Here is a 17,058-nt window from a genome sequence, read left to right on the forward strand (position 1 = left end):
TGCCAAAAATGGCACTGCTCTGAAAAACTAATTTCATGTACAGATTCCAAACAACAACAAAAATAAAGACCTAGACTCAGAGACCTAAGCTGAAAATTCCTAAATATTTTCTTTTACCTTCCTGACAACCTCAGGCAAGTTGCATCCCCATTTCTTCAGCTCCAAGGATAGAATGGCACAGGGGAGCCGCTTGTCTTGTTTGGAACACCCAGTCCTGAGCTTTCCAAAGCCTCACCTGCTGATGATACTTTTCATCTGGCTGTCCTTCTCCTCCTGCTGCCTGCGCAGCCTGTCCTCACTGTCTTCCAGTCGAGATTTGTAGTCTGTGAGCAGCTTCTGCATCTGCTGCTCCTGCACCAGGAGCCGCCGCTCGTACTCCTCCAGCCGGCGGCTGGACACGCGCAGGCGCTCCTTCAGCTTGGCGATCTCCTGCTCGTACTGGGGGTGCCAGGTTGCCAGGTGCAAAGGAGAAAAAAGAAGAGATCAGACCCCCTCTGCTGCTCTTTAGGGGAGTGTTGGTTTTTTTTTTTTTTTTTTTTTTTTTTTTTTTTTTTTATGAAAAATAAGCTGATTGAAGTAAAGGAAGTGAGAAGCAGGGGCGACCAAAGAGAAGGAGCATCCAGCCGCTCCCACACTGTGGGTATCACTCTGCAGCACAATTCCAGCAGTCAGAGGGCTCTGACATGGCTCCACATCCTTGACTGGTCACATCCTGCCTTACTCCAGACTCCAGCAGTTCTCAGGCAGATGCTGCTAACAGTGCTCAACTGCAGAAATGGCCTGGGCTGCCCAAACTTACAAACCCAGACCTGTGTAGGACCCAAATAACTCAGTCTTCAGGACCTAATCAATCAGGGCAGGTCAGAGCAAACCAGTCACTGCAAACCAGAACCTGTCAGGTTACTTGGCTGAGCTTTTGTTCTTCTTGTCTCTCTGGGCAATCATTTCTGCAATAGTGCCATGAATCTCAATATATTCCTTTGTTTTGGGTTCATTCACCTTTCCTAACAATCCTATGTTTCTGTTTCTTTGTCCACTAAATGTTCTCCTCACTCCTTGTGTTCTCAAAATACCAGACCTCTTACACAGCAACTCCATCCACAGCAACACATGGCTGTAACTGTATTTGGAAAAATGGGATCTACTCCTGAAAAAACATACACTCTCAAAAACAGATCATGCAGATTTCTGTGCAGCTCAGAAACCTTGCAGTACCTGGGTGACAGGCATTTGCCTCAGGAGAAGTCCAAGACAAAATTTGACTGCTGCTACTGATGAAAGCTGAGCTGCAGCCCTGCATAGTCCCTGTGCATGTCCTAAGCCATGCTCAGTGCATAAAGTTAATAAATATAGTAAAATAAAGTAAATCCTGATTTACTTTACTTACAGAGTTAGTGATCGTTATAACCAATATAACCTGTGTGAGAATATGTGATGCTGTGACAGCAGAGCCTGAAAGTCCCTCTGAACTTGCTGTGGGGTGCACAGTACTCAGAATCAAATCTACCTTCTCAGCATGCTTGACTTCGTCCAGGTTCTGAGCCATGTCCTTCTTGGTGTCCTCGTACTGGCCGTTGTTGAACACCCACGCCGCCGTCCTCTCCACCGGGGACAGCGTGGCAGAATCCACCGGTGACTGTACCTGGGGCAGAGACACCTGGGTGTTAGCATCCACCAGAGGAACTGCATACAAACCAGCTCTGACATCCAGCTCAATTGGAGGAGAAAGATACCCATGGATCTTGCAGCCTCAAAGGATCCCCAGAAGGTCTCCTGCAGGGATACTCCATCCTGCCTTGACTTTGGACCTACAGCACCTACCTGAATCCCTCTAAAACCAATCCACTTTAGAAATTTTTCTTCCTCTCCAAGTGAGCTTCTCTCTGAAAAAGTTCTTGTTTCCCAATCCTGTTCACATCCACCTCTTCCCTTTGCTACACTGTCAGCAAGGCTTTCTCACCCTGCCATCTCTTGCACAGAGAACACGCACTGACAAAGCTCTGCTCGCAGCGTGCTCAGGTGAGACAGGTTGGCTTCCCTGGAGTGCTGAGGAGCTGAACTTGGGAGCAGCTTCCTCAGTCAGGCTGGGACAGACTGCAGTGGAGCATGGGACTGCACAGCCTGGATCTGGGACAGCGCGGCAGGACTTGACGTGGCAGGAAGGTGTGACATTATCACAGCAGTGCCTGCCAGGTTTGGATGGTCCATTGCAGCATAGCTGCCCTGCCAGGGCCAGCTGTGCTGACTTGGAGAAATGTCCGACCTCTTTGGAGGCTCTCTCTCTCCTCTTCAAGGGAATCCAAAAAGGGAGCCAAGAAAAAAGACAAGAAACTCTCCACCTGGCTGGGGAAAACATGGCTTGCTATAAATTCCAAGCAATTTTCATGGACAAAGACAAGTTTATAAGCGCAGGAATTAGCATAATTACTCCTGAAAGAGCAACATTGTCTTATGTTTTTGAGAAATGCAAAAGATCAACCTCTCCCCAGCTGCAGCTTCTTTTTGTGCCCAGGCAGCTCTTCAGCTCCCTGCCTAGCCCAGTCGTGCACCCAAGTGCACTGTGCTCCCTGGCTGGAGCTTCTGAAGTCTCAGCCAGGAGCTCTCCATGGGGGAGGAAGAGCTTCTTTAGGAGTCAGGGATCATGTCACCCTCCTGCTGTGTTTCTCCTGCTCAGGAAGACAGGACTGGTGCTGGGTCTGCTCCCACAGCTCAGCTGTCCTGAGCAGCCATGGACACTTCCAGCACGGGAAGAAGCCTCAACAGAAATGTAAAGGCAAAGAAAAGGCATAGGAATTAGGCAAAAATTCTTGGATTTAGGCAAAGGCCTTTTGCCTAGAAGGAAGTCTTCACGACAAGAAAGCTAAAAGCCCCCTAGGTGTAGTGTGGCAGCCTGGCAAAGCTCATTAATTCTGAGTTTTTTGATGGCGCTTGCTGTCAGGCAGCCAGAGCAAGGGAGACCATGGACCATGCAAGGCTGTGAATGGCTGGAGAAATCAGGAACAGGACAGATGAACACTGTCACCAGCCACTGGACCTACAGGGGACTCAGAGAGCAGAAAGGTGACTATAAAGTACATCCCCTGCCCTGCACCAGACTGCTGAGCAGCAGCAAACCTTGCCAAACAAGCTTCCAAGTGTAGGACAGAATATTTCCAGCAGCCAAATTGTGGAAGCTGTCAAAGACCAAGCGGATGGCAAGTCACACAAGCTAATGGGTTACAAGTTATTCTCTAATAAAGGGCAAAGAAAGAATTAGTCTGCTAGGATCATGTATTAATTCCCCTCTTTTCCTCTCTTCCAGAGGAACACACTGACATTTCTGTTCCCACCTACCTCCTAAATGGAAATGGAAGGCAAAAAGTGACCTCTCCCAGCAAACAAAGGGCCCAGCTCTATATTCAGAAACAAATGGGACTTGTGGAGAACAGAGTCTAATAATTATAACGCCCACAAAACATGCCTAGAAAGAACATGCCCAGAAAGAACATGCCCAACTTCTCTTTTCTCTTTCTCTTTTTTAAACAAGAACAGAATTCCACAACAAGATTTGCAATTAAAAGGACGCAATGGAATTTGCCTTGAAAAAAATGTTGGCCACTCGATTTGGCACCATTCAAGACGTTGTTCATGGGTGTGGGGAAGGAGAGAACAAATTGATTTCTCTGAATAAAGCAGGAGCAAGTACTCTAATGAATCCAGTGAAAACAATTAGTATAGAAAGTACAGTGGGAAAACAAGTGGATGCACATCCCCTTCACATTTATCCTTGCTACTGGCCTAAAATGTGCTACCAGAACCACACAAGGTCTGTTTCTATTCCACAAAAAACCCTTCACCTAGCCATGCCCCACACTTCAAATAACAAACAATTACTTCTTCGAATATCACTAACTTGGCATACTAAGCTTTGGCTTGTGATTCAGTGTTTCTGGTCTCATACTTCAATGAACTTGAGGTATCAAAGTAGTTTTAAAGCCCTGATTGCTCTTGGGTTCCCAGGCATCACCCAGGTTTTCCTGTAACATTCAGGAGTTTGCCAAGAAAGCTCCACTGTCAGGGAACACCAAGAAAACCTTGGGCACAGCAGAGGTTGTTCTGCCAGCTTCACCTCACAGCCCAAAGCTTTCCCCCTGCAAGAGCTCTGACCTGCAGATCATGTTTTCCACCTTCACTGTAGCACTGAAATACTCACTTCCTCTGTAAAATTAAACTCATTTAGGAAAATATTTTCATACACAGCAAATCACAACAGGATTGCTATTATTTTTTTTAAGAAAGATAAAGGAACATTGGCTTTTTGACAGGAAAACCTTGATTTATAGTTGCCTATGAGCAACTGATAATGTGCATTAGGAGTTGGTAGATATAAGCACTCCTTTCCACAAAAAATTTGCATTATTCATGGTTTGGGATGATAAATGAAAAAGCAGCACTTTTCTGAGGAACAGCAAGAGATTGCTTCATCATGGTGAAATATAGATTTCTCCACACTTTAGACAGCTGTGCTTATTTGTTATTTTGGCAGCAGTCATTCTGTGATGTTTTATCTTTGTTCATTTCCCTGTTTCGAGGTAGCTCTGCTTTTAAATTAGCACCACAGGGCAAACGCAGTCTCACATGGTGATCTGAACTACCACTACAAAGCTGCTCCTGGTTTGTTTTTTTTTCTTTTTGTATTCAGGGAAATTTTCCAGTTCTGTTTCTTTCAGCAGGTTTGCTGCTACCTTAGTAAATGGAAAACATTTTTTTTTTCCTTTAAATTTAGTACAAAAGTATGCCAGTGGCACAGATAAGGTGGCTTGCCAAGCTTGTGAGGGTGACAAGCACGCTATTCCTTACACTTGCTACTGGCCACTGGCGTAAGTAATGCTACTCTGGATTCAGCTTAGATTCTGAGATTCAAGGTCAAGAAAGCTTTGGAGGCCAAGGAGCAATGGGCTGAACTCCAAAGCAGAGGCCTGGAGGCAGAACTTCCTTACCTGCTGCGTTTGCTGGCGCTGAATTGCCCGCACCTTGGGGACGGGGCTTTCCCTGGAGGACGAGGACTGGTGCCGGGAGCGGCTGCCGTTCTGGATGGGCTCCATGCCCAGGGCCCCCGAGGCTCCCGACACACTGCCCGTGCTGCGCAGGGAAGGGCTGTGCGTTAGCGTGTGCAGCGTTTTGGCCCTGGTGCCCAGCACGGCTTGGTCCATCTTGTGGATCTGCGCCTGGCTGCTGCTGTTCTGGCGGGGCAGCACCACTGGCACGTGCTTGTCCAGGCCCACGGGGCGCCGCGCCGAGTCCTCGCTCTGCGAGCTGCGCTTGGCAGAGTCCTCCAGGCTGCTGTTGCTGCGCCCACTGGGCTTGAAGTCCTCACTGTTGCTGCGGCTCCGGGAGCTGGCAGTGCTCAGGTTCTCTGGGCTGGAGTCCACAGAGGCCTTGGCTGTGGGGGGGATTGGGTTGTTGAGCTGGTAAACTGGGTTTTGGAATGAGAGAGGCCGGAGGCTGCCCTGTTGGTTCCACGCCGGGTGCAGCGGCCTCCGGACCTGGGGAGCGCTCTGGGGGGTGCTCTGGGTGTCCCACAGCTGTTTGATGTTGGCCACCTGGGTGACGGAGAGCTGGCTGCCCGCCAGGCGCAAAGGCACGTCGTGGATCATGGAAGCGGTGTCACTGTGAGCTGTGTGAGGGTCCTGCAGGTCCATGAGAGAGATGCTACGTCCGTTGGGCAAGACACTTACCTTCTCATCCTTATCTGAGCAAGTCATGCTCTGGGTGGATGCCTGCTGAACCAGCAGTAAGGTCTTGCCCCTAAAATGTCCATCTACATTTTCCTGTGTTGGAGACTTCATCTTGTTTATGTCACTGTGGAGTGGAAAGGAAGTTGGTTAATTTTTGAGCAGCCAAGACCCCGAGAGGTCCCAGAGAAGTCTTTCTATCTCACTTAACCTCCCCCCACTGAAAGCTTCAAGGATCCAGACTTCCTTTTATGAGCTCTTTGTGTGCAAGTCAGAACACACTCTTCCTTAATTACCACTTATCTTGGAGAATTGTGTTTGATTCAAGAAGTCCTTCATCTTTATTTTATTTTTTACAGGTGAAATCTAAACCATTCCCACTAAATCTTCCCTCCCTTAGTCACTTCTGTCTCTAGCAACACTTCAGATGCCATTTAACCCTTTGTCATTACATAACAAGAGATGGGACAAAAGGAAATAGCCTCCAGTTGTGCCAGCAGGGATGGTTTAAATTGGATACCTGGAAACATTTCTTCACCCAAAGGATTGTCAACACTGGCTCAGGCTGCCCAGGCAGTGGTGGAGTCACCATCCTTGGAAGGTGCTTAAATGTGGCACACGAGGACATGGTTTAGTGGTGGCCTTGGCAGTGCAGGGCTAACGGTTGGACTTGATACTCTTAGAGGGCTTTTCCAACCTTAATGATTCTATGAGTCTGTATTATGGAGGTCTTAAAATTCAGCAGGAGTTGTGTGAAGGCTCCTTCAGAGCTGGATGTAAGCTCAGGGGGCACGTGACAAACTGGCCCTTGTACCTGACAGCACTGCTCTGGGCCTGCAGCAGCCGAGCCCTTTGGCAGCTCGGCCATGTCACAGCTCCAGATTAACAGCTGTTACAGTGTGAAAAATGCTGCATGGAACACAGGAGGTACTACTTCTGCTTTCCACAGCTAATAAGTTTCACCTACGGCTCAGTTTTTCCATTAGCAGCCTGATGGCCAGAAGGAAACACGATGGCTGACCGTGCACTCAGGCTGCAGTAAATCACAGAACTGGGTTTTTTATCAGCTCAAGTCACTGACTCCCAGAGATGTGGTTGAGTCCTGGGTAAGTCCAAGCTCCAGGTACCCAGTGCCACCTTGTGCACCTCTTACTGGGATGGTCTATTCCCCATGAGAGAGGCCAGAGCTCCCCATTCCACAGTGGGGCCGGGCAACCAGCTCAGGTGGTGAAGCCCCCAACCCTTGGAAGCACAGAATGGTTTGGGCTGGAAGGAGACCTCAAAGATCATCTCGTTCCAACTCTTCACAGCTTTAACAACCCCACAGCTGCCCTCGAGCCCTGGCTGGAACCTACCCATCGGTGGGGTCCTCAGTTATCTTCTGAAGTCCCGAGGAGAGACTTCCAGCAACGTTTGGGCTGGAGCTGTGCTCCGTGAAACGCTTCAGCTGCTGCTGCGTGGGTGTAGGGCTGGTCATGGATTTTGTGATATCCGCAAGAATACGAGGGAGAGGTCCCAATTTTGTCACGGTTGCCTGTAGGAAGGAATTTTCACCCTAATTGGATACAAGCACCACGACATCCGCCAGATTTGGGTTTTTTTGGTACCGATGCACAGAGGTGGAGGGATGGAGTGGAAGGAAGGAGGGTGGGTGGTTGTGTGCGGGTGTGCCAGGATCGCAATGCAGTGTTATGGAGCAGCGCAACGACGGCGACGAGATGGATGGAGGAGACGAAACGGGGTGCAGCAGACATTGAGGAAAGAAAAGGAAATAGAAAAGAAATTAGGATTGACCCCCAAAAATAAAAATCATGCTCAATAAAACAAAACTACTGCCATTCCAATGCAAAACTATCATGCAAAGCACACTGGGTCCCGGGTGGGTGAGGTCAAAGTGAAAACTACGGCATCTGCTCATTGAAGGGCATTCAAAGGCTACAGATTCAGGGGTTGGGGGAACTTTCCAGGCAAAGGGTGTCATGTGGTAAAGGAAATGCATGCCAACAGGTGAGGGGGATCATGAGAGGACTGCAGACGTTGAGGGTGATGGGGAAAGGGAAGGTTTTTGTTTCATAAGCCTTTCAGTTTTGGTATCCTACATGGATGCCATCTCCTTTCACAGCGTTATCAACAATTAATTAAGCCATTCTTCCCTACCCAAACATGAAAAATAACTGCATGAGAGCATCAGTGATCCTCATCCCAATACCACCCCATCAGCATGGGATGAAATGTGTGGCTCCAATTACAGGTTAGCTCAGTGCTGGCCAGGCTGAGGGTAAGAGCAGTGCTGGCCAGGCTGAGGGTAAGAGCAGCTGGCCTTCAGCAAGGAAGACTGCTCCTCCAGGCCCTGGCTTCTCACCCCTTTGGGCCACTGCAGGGAGATCAGCTACAGGGCATCTCCAGGCTCCTGGGACTGCAGGAAGAAGGTGAAGGAACTGCAGATTTATTAAAAAAATTAAATTCTGCTACAAAACCAATGTTCTTCTCAAAGATACCTTTGTTTTCCCCATAAGCAGGTATTCAGCCAGTTTGGCTCCAGAGAAAGGTCTCTTTACAGACACTTTCATACAGCATTATGGCTATTAAAATCTCCAAGGTGGCTCCTTTCATTATTTCCCAGTCATTCCCTACAGTAAAGCCATAATGCATGTAACTTTACCCCTTAATTCTCTTTTCAGGAAACCACTGTACCAGCTCCCAAGGGCTGCTAGGATAGATCCATACATCTAACCTACAGAAAGGGCCATGCAGATCCATACATTTGGAATCTACATTGTGTATATGTATGAGGTAAATTGAAAAACAACATCATAACTTATTATCAAACTAAGATTAATATACAGACTGTCTTTTGAGTCAAGGGCATTTCAATTTACTCTGATGCAGCAAGCTCAGATTTTTTTTCTTTTAAATAATGTACAGTGAAAAAATAGATACACAACCAGTAACTACTTTGGCAAACCCTAATGTAATAAAAATTGAGTGCATTGCTATTCACCTTACTTCTCCAGTTTCAAAAGAAAGAGTAATATACATGGAGCATGGACAAAATAATGCACCTCTAAAAATTGAAGCATGGAACAGTTTCAAGCACTTAAAAAAAAAAAAAAAAAAGACTCACAGTTCAGCTTTTCTGGGCCTTATCAACTACCTTTGCTAGCAAGATTTTAGTGATTTTGGTTCCTGCAAACCCACATAGCTAAGGAAGAGCAAAGCTCTGCCTTTCCTCCTTCTATAGCTAAATGGAAGCATTGTTGGTGGTGTCTGCTGGGATCAGAAGAACAGAACCTGGACACTGCACATGATCTCAGCACACGGCACAGCAGAAAGAATCTTGTTCTGCTACAGGATGGCACTCGGAACGAATCCAGCTTCTTACACGGCATTCCTTGTTTGCCAAAATCAAAGGCTACGGAAATGACAGCATCTCAGCAGGCTTTGGATTGAATTGTGGATGAGAACAGCTCCACAGGGCCAACTCATTCCTCCATTAGAACCAGGGGAGGGCCTGGTGTGCAGCAAAGCACCTCCCTTAGCACCACAAGGGCACAGCAACATGGCCTTTTCCTGTCCAAATGCCTCACTTGCGAGACAGGACTGGCTGCCCAGGGGATTTCAGGTCCACTTCCAAGCAATGCCTGCAGCTGACCTTCCTAAAGGCTCTGCAAAGTGTCTGCAGCCCAACCACCTCACACACCCTGCTGCAGCCCTGATCCAAAATCACGGAAGGAGCAGTTGTGAAACAGCACCATCACACATTCCCTTCCAAAGCTCCTGGCTTCCCTTGATATTCCCTAGTGCTTACTGTTGCTATGGTACCATCCCTGGATTTGCCCTCCCGGGTCTCCAAACAGCTTTACCTTATCAAGCTGGGACACAACCTCCCAGAGGAGGGAATGCAGCACCGAGAGCTCTTTGCCCAGGTCGATGTAGCCGTCGTATCCAGGCATGTTGGAGATGGTATCTGGGTTAGAGAGCTCCCTCAGAAAACGCTGCATTCCTCCCCACTCATGTTCCAAAAATTCATTCATGAAGGCCATGTACTCTTCCTTAATACCAAACCTGCAGGAAAGGGAGGTGGGAGGAAACCCAGTCAATAACCTCCACACAATATACAGAGTACAAGTGCTTACAGATAATTACTTAAACACTTTACTTTAGACCTGCCTTTCTGAAGATTTGGAGTTAAAAAAAAAAAAAATCTGAAGATTTTGAAATCTTGGAGGAAAAAAACCACATGGACAATTTAAGAGCTTTGTTGTACTTACTTAAATACTACTACCTCACTGTTTATATTACAAATCACATCTCTCCCTGCTCCCTCCCACAGATACTCTTTCTCTCCTCCCATGTAGGAGACGTGCCATGCCCTTTGTATCATTCAGCTGAGAATTCTGGAGGGAGAAAACATGAAAATCATGATCCTTGAAACAGCAAGGATCTTTTTTCCCTTTGAAACAGCACATAGACTAACATGCTAGTGCATGACTCTCCTTGGTTTTATGCTGTGTCCCCTCCACAGAATTCAACACAGCTCCAGTCTGCATGTAAGGAGAATTTATCTGAGGTGTCTCAAGTGTTCTCATCTAAGTGAGAAGACTCCCCCTTTCCTAAAGCTGGCTTCAGTTTGCCAGAGACTCAGCTGCTTGTGAGCACAACTAGGAGTCAGGCAGGCCACCGGTTTGGTTTTCCCTGGCAGCACCTACTTGGCAAAGTTGGCGAGGTTCTGGATGACTTTAGCGATGAGGGTGAGCGTGCGAGAGGTCTGGTCATCAGGATACTCCTGCATGAGGTTGAAGAGGCTGGGGGACATGATGGCAGGGCACAGGAAGCGCAGGAAGAGAGAGGCACTGATCAGGCGCTCACTGATATCCTGCTTGCCCCTGTTCAGGCACTGCTGCTTCCAAGATGCAAACACTTCCTTCAGCTCACGAGGGAACACACTGAAAAGCAAAAAAAGGAAATAAAATTGATAAAATTGCACTGGCAATGAGATGCAAAAAGTTGAATTGGTGATCAGTCACCCAAAATACTGATCTGTGAGAAAACATCAGCTCTTTTTTTTACCTCCCTATTTTTTTCTCATTCTCTCTCGGCTAGGTAATGTCATTAAGCCTCTATTCATAGATCCCCATTTAATCTGCTGGCACCTAAGTAGTCTTTAAAGCACCCCTTGTTCATGTGTGTTAAGTGAAGCCATTTCCAGACATGCTGATTTGCAAGCTAGGAGTTACTTATCCATTGCTACCTTGGAGCAAACAGGGTGTTAGAATACTGAAAACAAACGAGGCAAACTGAGCTCATCTCCATATCTGACAGTTTTACCTTGCTTGTTAGGCTCTCAGTACTATGCCTTTGCTTCATGCCAAAGCAGAAAGGCCCCTCTTCTTCCACTGCTACTCAGAAACAGAGATTAATAGAAGTCTCTCTGCCAGTGCTTCCTCCCTGTGACTTCCTGTTCAGTTCCACACATCTGAAGGGTCTAAAAGTCTTCTGTACACATCAAAACCTGCAGCTTTTTATGCCAAGTCCAAGCTAAGCTATTATCTTCTGATTTTATTCCCTCCTTATCCAGTCACATTCAGTATGTGTTCCCTTGGCAGAGGATTTGGGGATGTGTGGTTTGTGGCTTGGGACCCCTCAGTCTGGCCACAGGTTCCACCTGCAATCCGGAGTCACACGCAGGAAGGCAGTGAGGAAAGGGGACAGAGGCAGCCTGGGAAGATGGAAGGGGCTGTGCTCCTTCCCTGTCCCACTGCTGCTCCCTCACCCTCAGAGGAGGAACAGGCACCCCTGAGCAAACAGGGGACAAAGGGAGGGAAGGAAGATGCCTTACCAGTAAGAATTGATAATCTTGCAGAAGACCAGCTCACAACACATTTTCAGGTTGCACTGATGATCTGCTAATTCACTCTGTGAGCACCTGCTGGGATCTGCTTCACAGTTTTCATCTGACTCGTACACAGCCTTTATAAATTCCCCTGGAAAAAGGGAAGAGGATGAGGAACCAGGGTAGTTACAGGAAAAGCCTACTTGACACACCTTTAAATCCTGCTTATGTCTTTCCCTGGCAACTGCCTGTGCTGCTCTGGGTGTCTGCAGCTCAGCCTCCAGACACCAGCTGTTGGGGTGTCTGTCATGACTCCTCCCAGCCCTTTCCCAACAGAGCACAGCCTGGGCTCTGATGCTTCAGCCTCCCGTGCCCTTGCTGTCCCCAGGCACAGGTGTAAAAACAGGATGGCTCTGCTTAGCAACCCTGTAGGCACTTCCCTTATGGCCTAGAGAGGAGGATTTGACTTGGTGTTCAAACTGTGTTATCAACTGTGAAATTATCCACAGTCCTAGGAATGAAGCTGTGTGCTATTTGTCTTCATCATTTCCCCAGAAAATGTGCTGGCAATGATATTTATTTATATTATTTCTATATCTGCCTCTTTTTTTTTTAATTTTAAAAAGTGTCACCTTGCCCTTGGAATAAGAGTAATACCCAAGCACTAGCAAGATGCTGCTAATTTTCTCAACCTCTTATATCAAGACCTTACAGCGTTTTTATGGCCTGCATCTTTCAAGCTCATTGGCATTTCTGTCACCCTTCCCTTTCAGCATCACAACAGAAACTGCTCACATACAAACCACATGAAGTTGGCTTTGTCTGACAGACTGGAATGAACAGTCAGTGGTTTCCCTGCTCTATATGCAGGCATTCCAAGTGATTTTTAAGCTGTTGGGTGTTCACTAGGAAAAACCCTTTATTCATTGGTTTAATGATTCCATGTCTTTCAAGTTCATCTCCTCAGATGATCTCACTGGCTCTGAGCTAACACAAGGCTTATTTGTGGAAAAAGGGCTTGTTTTTAGCTTTTACTTTCCTAAAACCCCTTAAACACCTCTCAGCCCCTTCCCAAATCTCAGCTTGGTGATGTTGCAAGCAAAGCAGGCACCACAATTTTCTGAATTTTTGCCGAGGGCATCTAAATCTCTTACTTGCAAAACTGTTGGCATCACTTTTGTTGAGCCAATTCTGTTTTAACTCTTGTTTACGGGGTAATATTTTTTTATCCTTAAACATATTTGAAGCTTACTCTTTGTGGCCCACAAGATTCAGATATAAGATTCCCTTACATACATGTTACATTGCTATCACCAACTACAGTGTCATTAATCCTTTCAAAGAACAGGGCAGCTGAGTAAAATGACATTTAAAACCTGACAAAGAATTAGATGGGGATATTGTCACGAATGAAGTTGTCCTAAGCTGCAGACAAGCTGGACAAGCCTTAGGGGCATTTTCCATCTCTCCTGCCTATGATTTACCATCTTATCACTCAGTGCTAAATGATGTATTGGAAGTCATTAATGGTAAAATATTTAATGCAATTACTGCACATTAAGGAGCTTGCAGTCAGCTGTAATGGAGTGGTCCCACAGCTGATGTTCAGCCTGCTGGGAAGCACAGCAAAAAGTACCAGGCTTCTTGTTTCTCTGTACCAGGTGAGAGCCTACAACTGTGACTTACACTCAGTCGTCCCACCCAGGAGAATAAGACTACCAGAACAGGCTCATTACACTTCAGAAATGGCCAAACTGGATATAATCCCAGAGCTGACTACACTGACCCTTGGAGCACTAATTTAGCCAGCTATCTCCTTGATGCCTTGCCAGCCATTGCTGAGGACAAGTGAGACTGCTGGGAAAGCAGGCAGCTTGGCTTTTTTTTTCTCCTTTTTGTGAAAGGATGTGGTGTGGGACTTGGCTTTGGCCTGGTCTTGTTTCTCTTGTATCAATTTCCAAAGCTTTCTTCATCCCAGAAACAACAGGGGGTAGGTGGCTCATTGTGCAACTGTGGAGAAGGAAGATTGTGTGGAGCTGCTAAAAGCTGACTGTGGTGAGCCTGCAGAAGCCAGCCAGCCTGGGTTTGGTCCCCTTTACTGCTAACTTTGTGTGGCCAGGAATTCCCCAGGCACTGGTTAGGACTAGAGCAGAACCTTTTGGTGAAGGGGGGACAATAACAAAGTTATCAGAGTCCACCCTGGCATGTAACAGTGGGCATGAAGACCCTGGTGGGGAGAGTAGGAGATCCCAGAATGGCCAGGCAGTTTTAATGAGTCGGTGAATAATGAGCACTCAGGGAAAACGCAAGCAAGAGGCTTCCCAGAGAGGATGCATCTTGATCTCCTGTCCTGGGATGGCTGGCAGCCTTGCAGCCTCACTCCCTGGCCTTGTCTCTCTAAGGACTATGTGTCAAAACCCCTTTTTCAAGCCTTTTTATATATCAGATCAAACAACCACCATTGTTCACAAAGAAATTGTAGTGTTACACCTATTTATCATGCTAGAGACACAAAAGAAAGTTACCCAGAAAAACAGAACATGGTAATACAAACTTGAAGAGGGACCCAGCTACATCAAATCTTGCCTTGCCTTGGGTGCTACTCCTGCAGGTACCCAAGAGCACCCTTCTCCATGTGGAGGAAGGGCATCGAGAGCAAGACAGTGCTATCTGTGTATGAGACACTCAGGCTGAGTGCTGAGGCTGTTCCTTCTCATCCCACATTCCCAGCTGCAGCCACAGCTCAGGGTCAGCCCTTGCTGTGCCAACAGGTGGCAGACAGGGGGTTTCTTACCCAGTGCATCCTGCAGGTATTTCTGTCCCACCAGCTTGAGGTATTCCTCAATAGCTTTGGTAGCAAGTGTGTTCTCCCTGAAGATCAAGACATCATGTTCTGCACAACGATCTACCTCAGCCATCACCAGATCTGTCAAGAAGTCCTGAGGGAAAAAGGTCAAATGGCAAAGGTGATTTTAACCAGCTCAGTTGTGCCAGGCTAACTGCAGAAGCCAAGAAGGAAGGATATTTTAGGATAATAAATGATTTCTCAGCCTGAGACAAGGGGTGTAGCAGCTACATGAAGTAAGGGCCGAGGAAACAGCTAGGTCTCCTCTTGGGTTTATTATATTTGTAAAATGATATAGATCACAAATTATAAAGGGTGAAGCAAAAGTCTCTAAAAAAAAAAAACCCTTTACAGCCAAGCTTGTGTTTCAGTTTAGCTCCAGAACAGAACCTCTCAGCAGCTTGTTTATCAGAGGTTTGTCTGCTGAAGGAAACTGTACTATTATATTTATCCTTATTTTATATTTATTCCTTATATTTATTCCTATATTTATTCCTTATCTTTATAAGGAAGATTGCATATAAACATGGATCTAAAAATCCAAATTAGAAGTGACACACAAGTTATTACAGCTTGATGATATTTAAATAAGAAGACTGGCTTAATAAATTAAATTTACAAACCAAGAGTGCTTTAGGATTTGGGAAAAAAGAAGTTAACATTCAACTTGCTGGTTATCTACATGGCCTAACTTGAACTGTATTTGATTGTCCAGGCAGGAACTGTCAGCAAGCCTTGATACAGAGAATAATCTCCTGATATAGGGTCTAATTCTACAGTAATACTTATTTCCTGAAGTGGTAACTTTATGTGAGTAAACAACATTTAGTACTCTTGGTTTTCAGTCCATTATTGCTGTTTCTTTTCAACAAAATCTGCGAGAATTCTTTTCACCTGGTGCAAACTGGGAACATCCAGCTGTATCCCCATCAGCAGAAGTATGAGCTGGAAACACCCTCTTAGGAGCTTTATGGCAGCCTGAGCCACCTGGTGCCTCCCATAAAAAGAGGTTCAAAACTTCACACACCAGGAATGCAAAGTTATAATACTAATTTATCTACTTGTTGCAGCAGGCACTGCAGCAATCCAGAGCCATTTTCTAGCAGGGTTTCAACATAATCTTAGCTACCAGCTTCTCTCATCAGATCACTTAAAGAAGGTATTCCTGTCACACACACTGTCACAGGGCACCAGCCATCCTAAGATAGGATTCAAGGGGCAAGCAGAAAAGGACCTTTTCTGGAATAGTTAGGTGAGGCTGTCCCTTGGATGTTGTTTACAGCCATCCTTCCACATCTCTGTCTTTCTGATTTGTGCTTTACTTGCTCTAGCTGGATTCACTGGCAGAAGCTGCCTCCAGCGTGGCACTACTCACACAGCAGCTGGCAGTCAGCAGCCAGATAGATCAATGCACACTAATGCTTCCCAGAACTTCCCATGACCTGCAGGATACTCTCCCACAACTCATTTGAAGAAAGCAGTGTGCACCCAGAAGTCCTAAGAGCAGGCTTGGGGCAGGTGGGATCACCATTAACTTGGTATAGATGCCCCAAATAGCTGTTCAAACACTGACCAAATCGATGCTGGCATTGATCAGCTGACTCAGCGCTGACTCAGCGCCGACACCCTCTGCTCACTGTACCACAGGCTTATTTATAGAAGCACTTCTCCAGTTCACCAACCTCCTGTTCACTTATCTCTTAACCTACATCCTGATTTTAGAAATGCAAGGGACACTCAAAGGTAGGTGCTGATTTTCAGAATAACATGAAGTCACAGAGTCCTCCCGCTTACACTTTGTACATCACATATGCTGCTGCTGCTTACTGTCATGGGCCTCCCATTTTCCACCAGGAACCCCTTATCAGTAGCCACAGTCACTCCAACAGGAGCCACCTGCGCTTACCTTGGCTCTCCCAGTACTCTGAAGAATGTGCACCAAGGCAGAAGCCATCTCTTCCTTGTTCTTGACACTGATCACAGGTTCCAGCACGGAGCACAGCAGGGCGTAATTGCTGGTAACATACTCCCCAAATTCCTTGTATTGCTCCATGGGCAAGATGGTGATGGTCTGGTAGCGGGATTTGATCCGAATGGAAGGCCCCCCTGCCTTGCCTTTGCTGGCTGTAGGGGTGCTGACTGGGTACCATTTCTCCACAAACTGGCGACCGGTCACGCTGGCCGTGGGAATGTTGACCAGGCCTACGTAATTGTTCTTGTCCTTTTTCTTCTTCTTCTCTACGTCCTTGTAGATGTGAACTGTGATGCTCTGAATGTGTGGGAGGCTGTAGAACTCAAAGTGCTCCCCCCAGAAAATGTTATCTGCTTTTGCTTTGCTGGTGGTGCGGGCAAAGAGGGTGTCATCAAGGCACAGCTCACAGAAGTATTTCTTCTTAGGGGTCAGGTCCTTGGCCTCTATGATCCAGAGGCGAAGCACGTTTTCAGCTCGATGGCAATTGTCCTGTGCAGAAGGAAGAGATCAGTTTTGATTCAAAACCCCTAAAAGTTGAATATTTCATCTTCTGAAGTGGCAGCAAAGGTGCTGCCTTTTCTGTCTGAGGTAAGGACAGAGTCAGAATTCAGAATCAGATTGTCTGATCCAGAGAGAATTGGAATCTCTAGAAAACTGGACATTTTCTTAAACAGAGGCAAAGGGCTGTCTTATT

At 46.6% G+C, this 17,058-nt stretch overlaps 1 protein-coding gene across 2 annotated transcripts in view; it reads right to left on the reverse strand.

Annotated features, from left to right (window-relative positions):
* RASAL2 (RAS protein activator like 2) overlaps positions 1-17,058 on the reverse strand; it is a 163,058-nt gene that overhangs the window by 8,989 nt on the left and 137,011 nt on the right. For both annotated transcript variants that reach the window (XM_053950712.1, XM_053950711.1), the window contains exons 8-16: positions 16,299-16,853; positions 14,342-14,486; positions 11,554-11,698; positions 10,424-10,660; positions 9,578-9,779; positions 7,070-7,269; positions 4,980-5,841; positions 1,508-1,642; positions 236-438 (exon numbers count right to left, since the gene is read on the reverse strand). In XM_053950712.1, the coding sequence (XP_053806687.1) occupies positions 236-438; positions 1,508-1,642; positions 4,980-5,841; positions 7,070-7,269; positions 9,578-9,779; positions 10,424-10,660; positions 11,554-11,698; positions 14,342-14,486; positions 16,299-16,853 (2,684 nt within the window). The remainder of the gene's footprint in view (positions 1-235; positions 439-1,507; positions 1,643-4,979; positions 5,842-7,069; positions 7,270-9,577; positions 9,780-10,423; positions 10,661-11,553; positions 11,699-14,341; positions 14,487-16,298; positions 16,854-17,058) is intronic.

This window comes from Vidua chalybeata, chromosome 9, assembly GCF_026979565.1.
Source record: "Vidua chalybeata isolate OUT-0048 chromosome 9, bVidCha1 merged haplotype, whole genome shotgun sequence".
Lineage (NCBI taxonomy): Eukaryota > Metazoa > Chordata > Aves > Passeriformes > Viduidae > Vidua > Vidua chalybeata.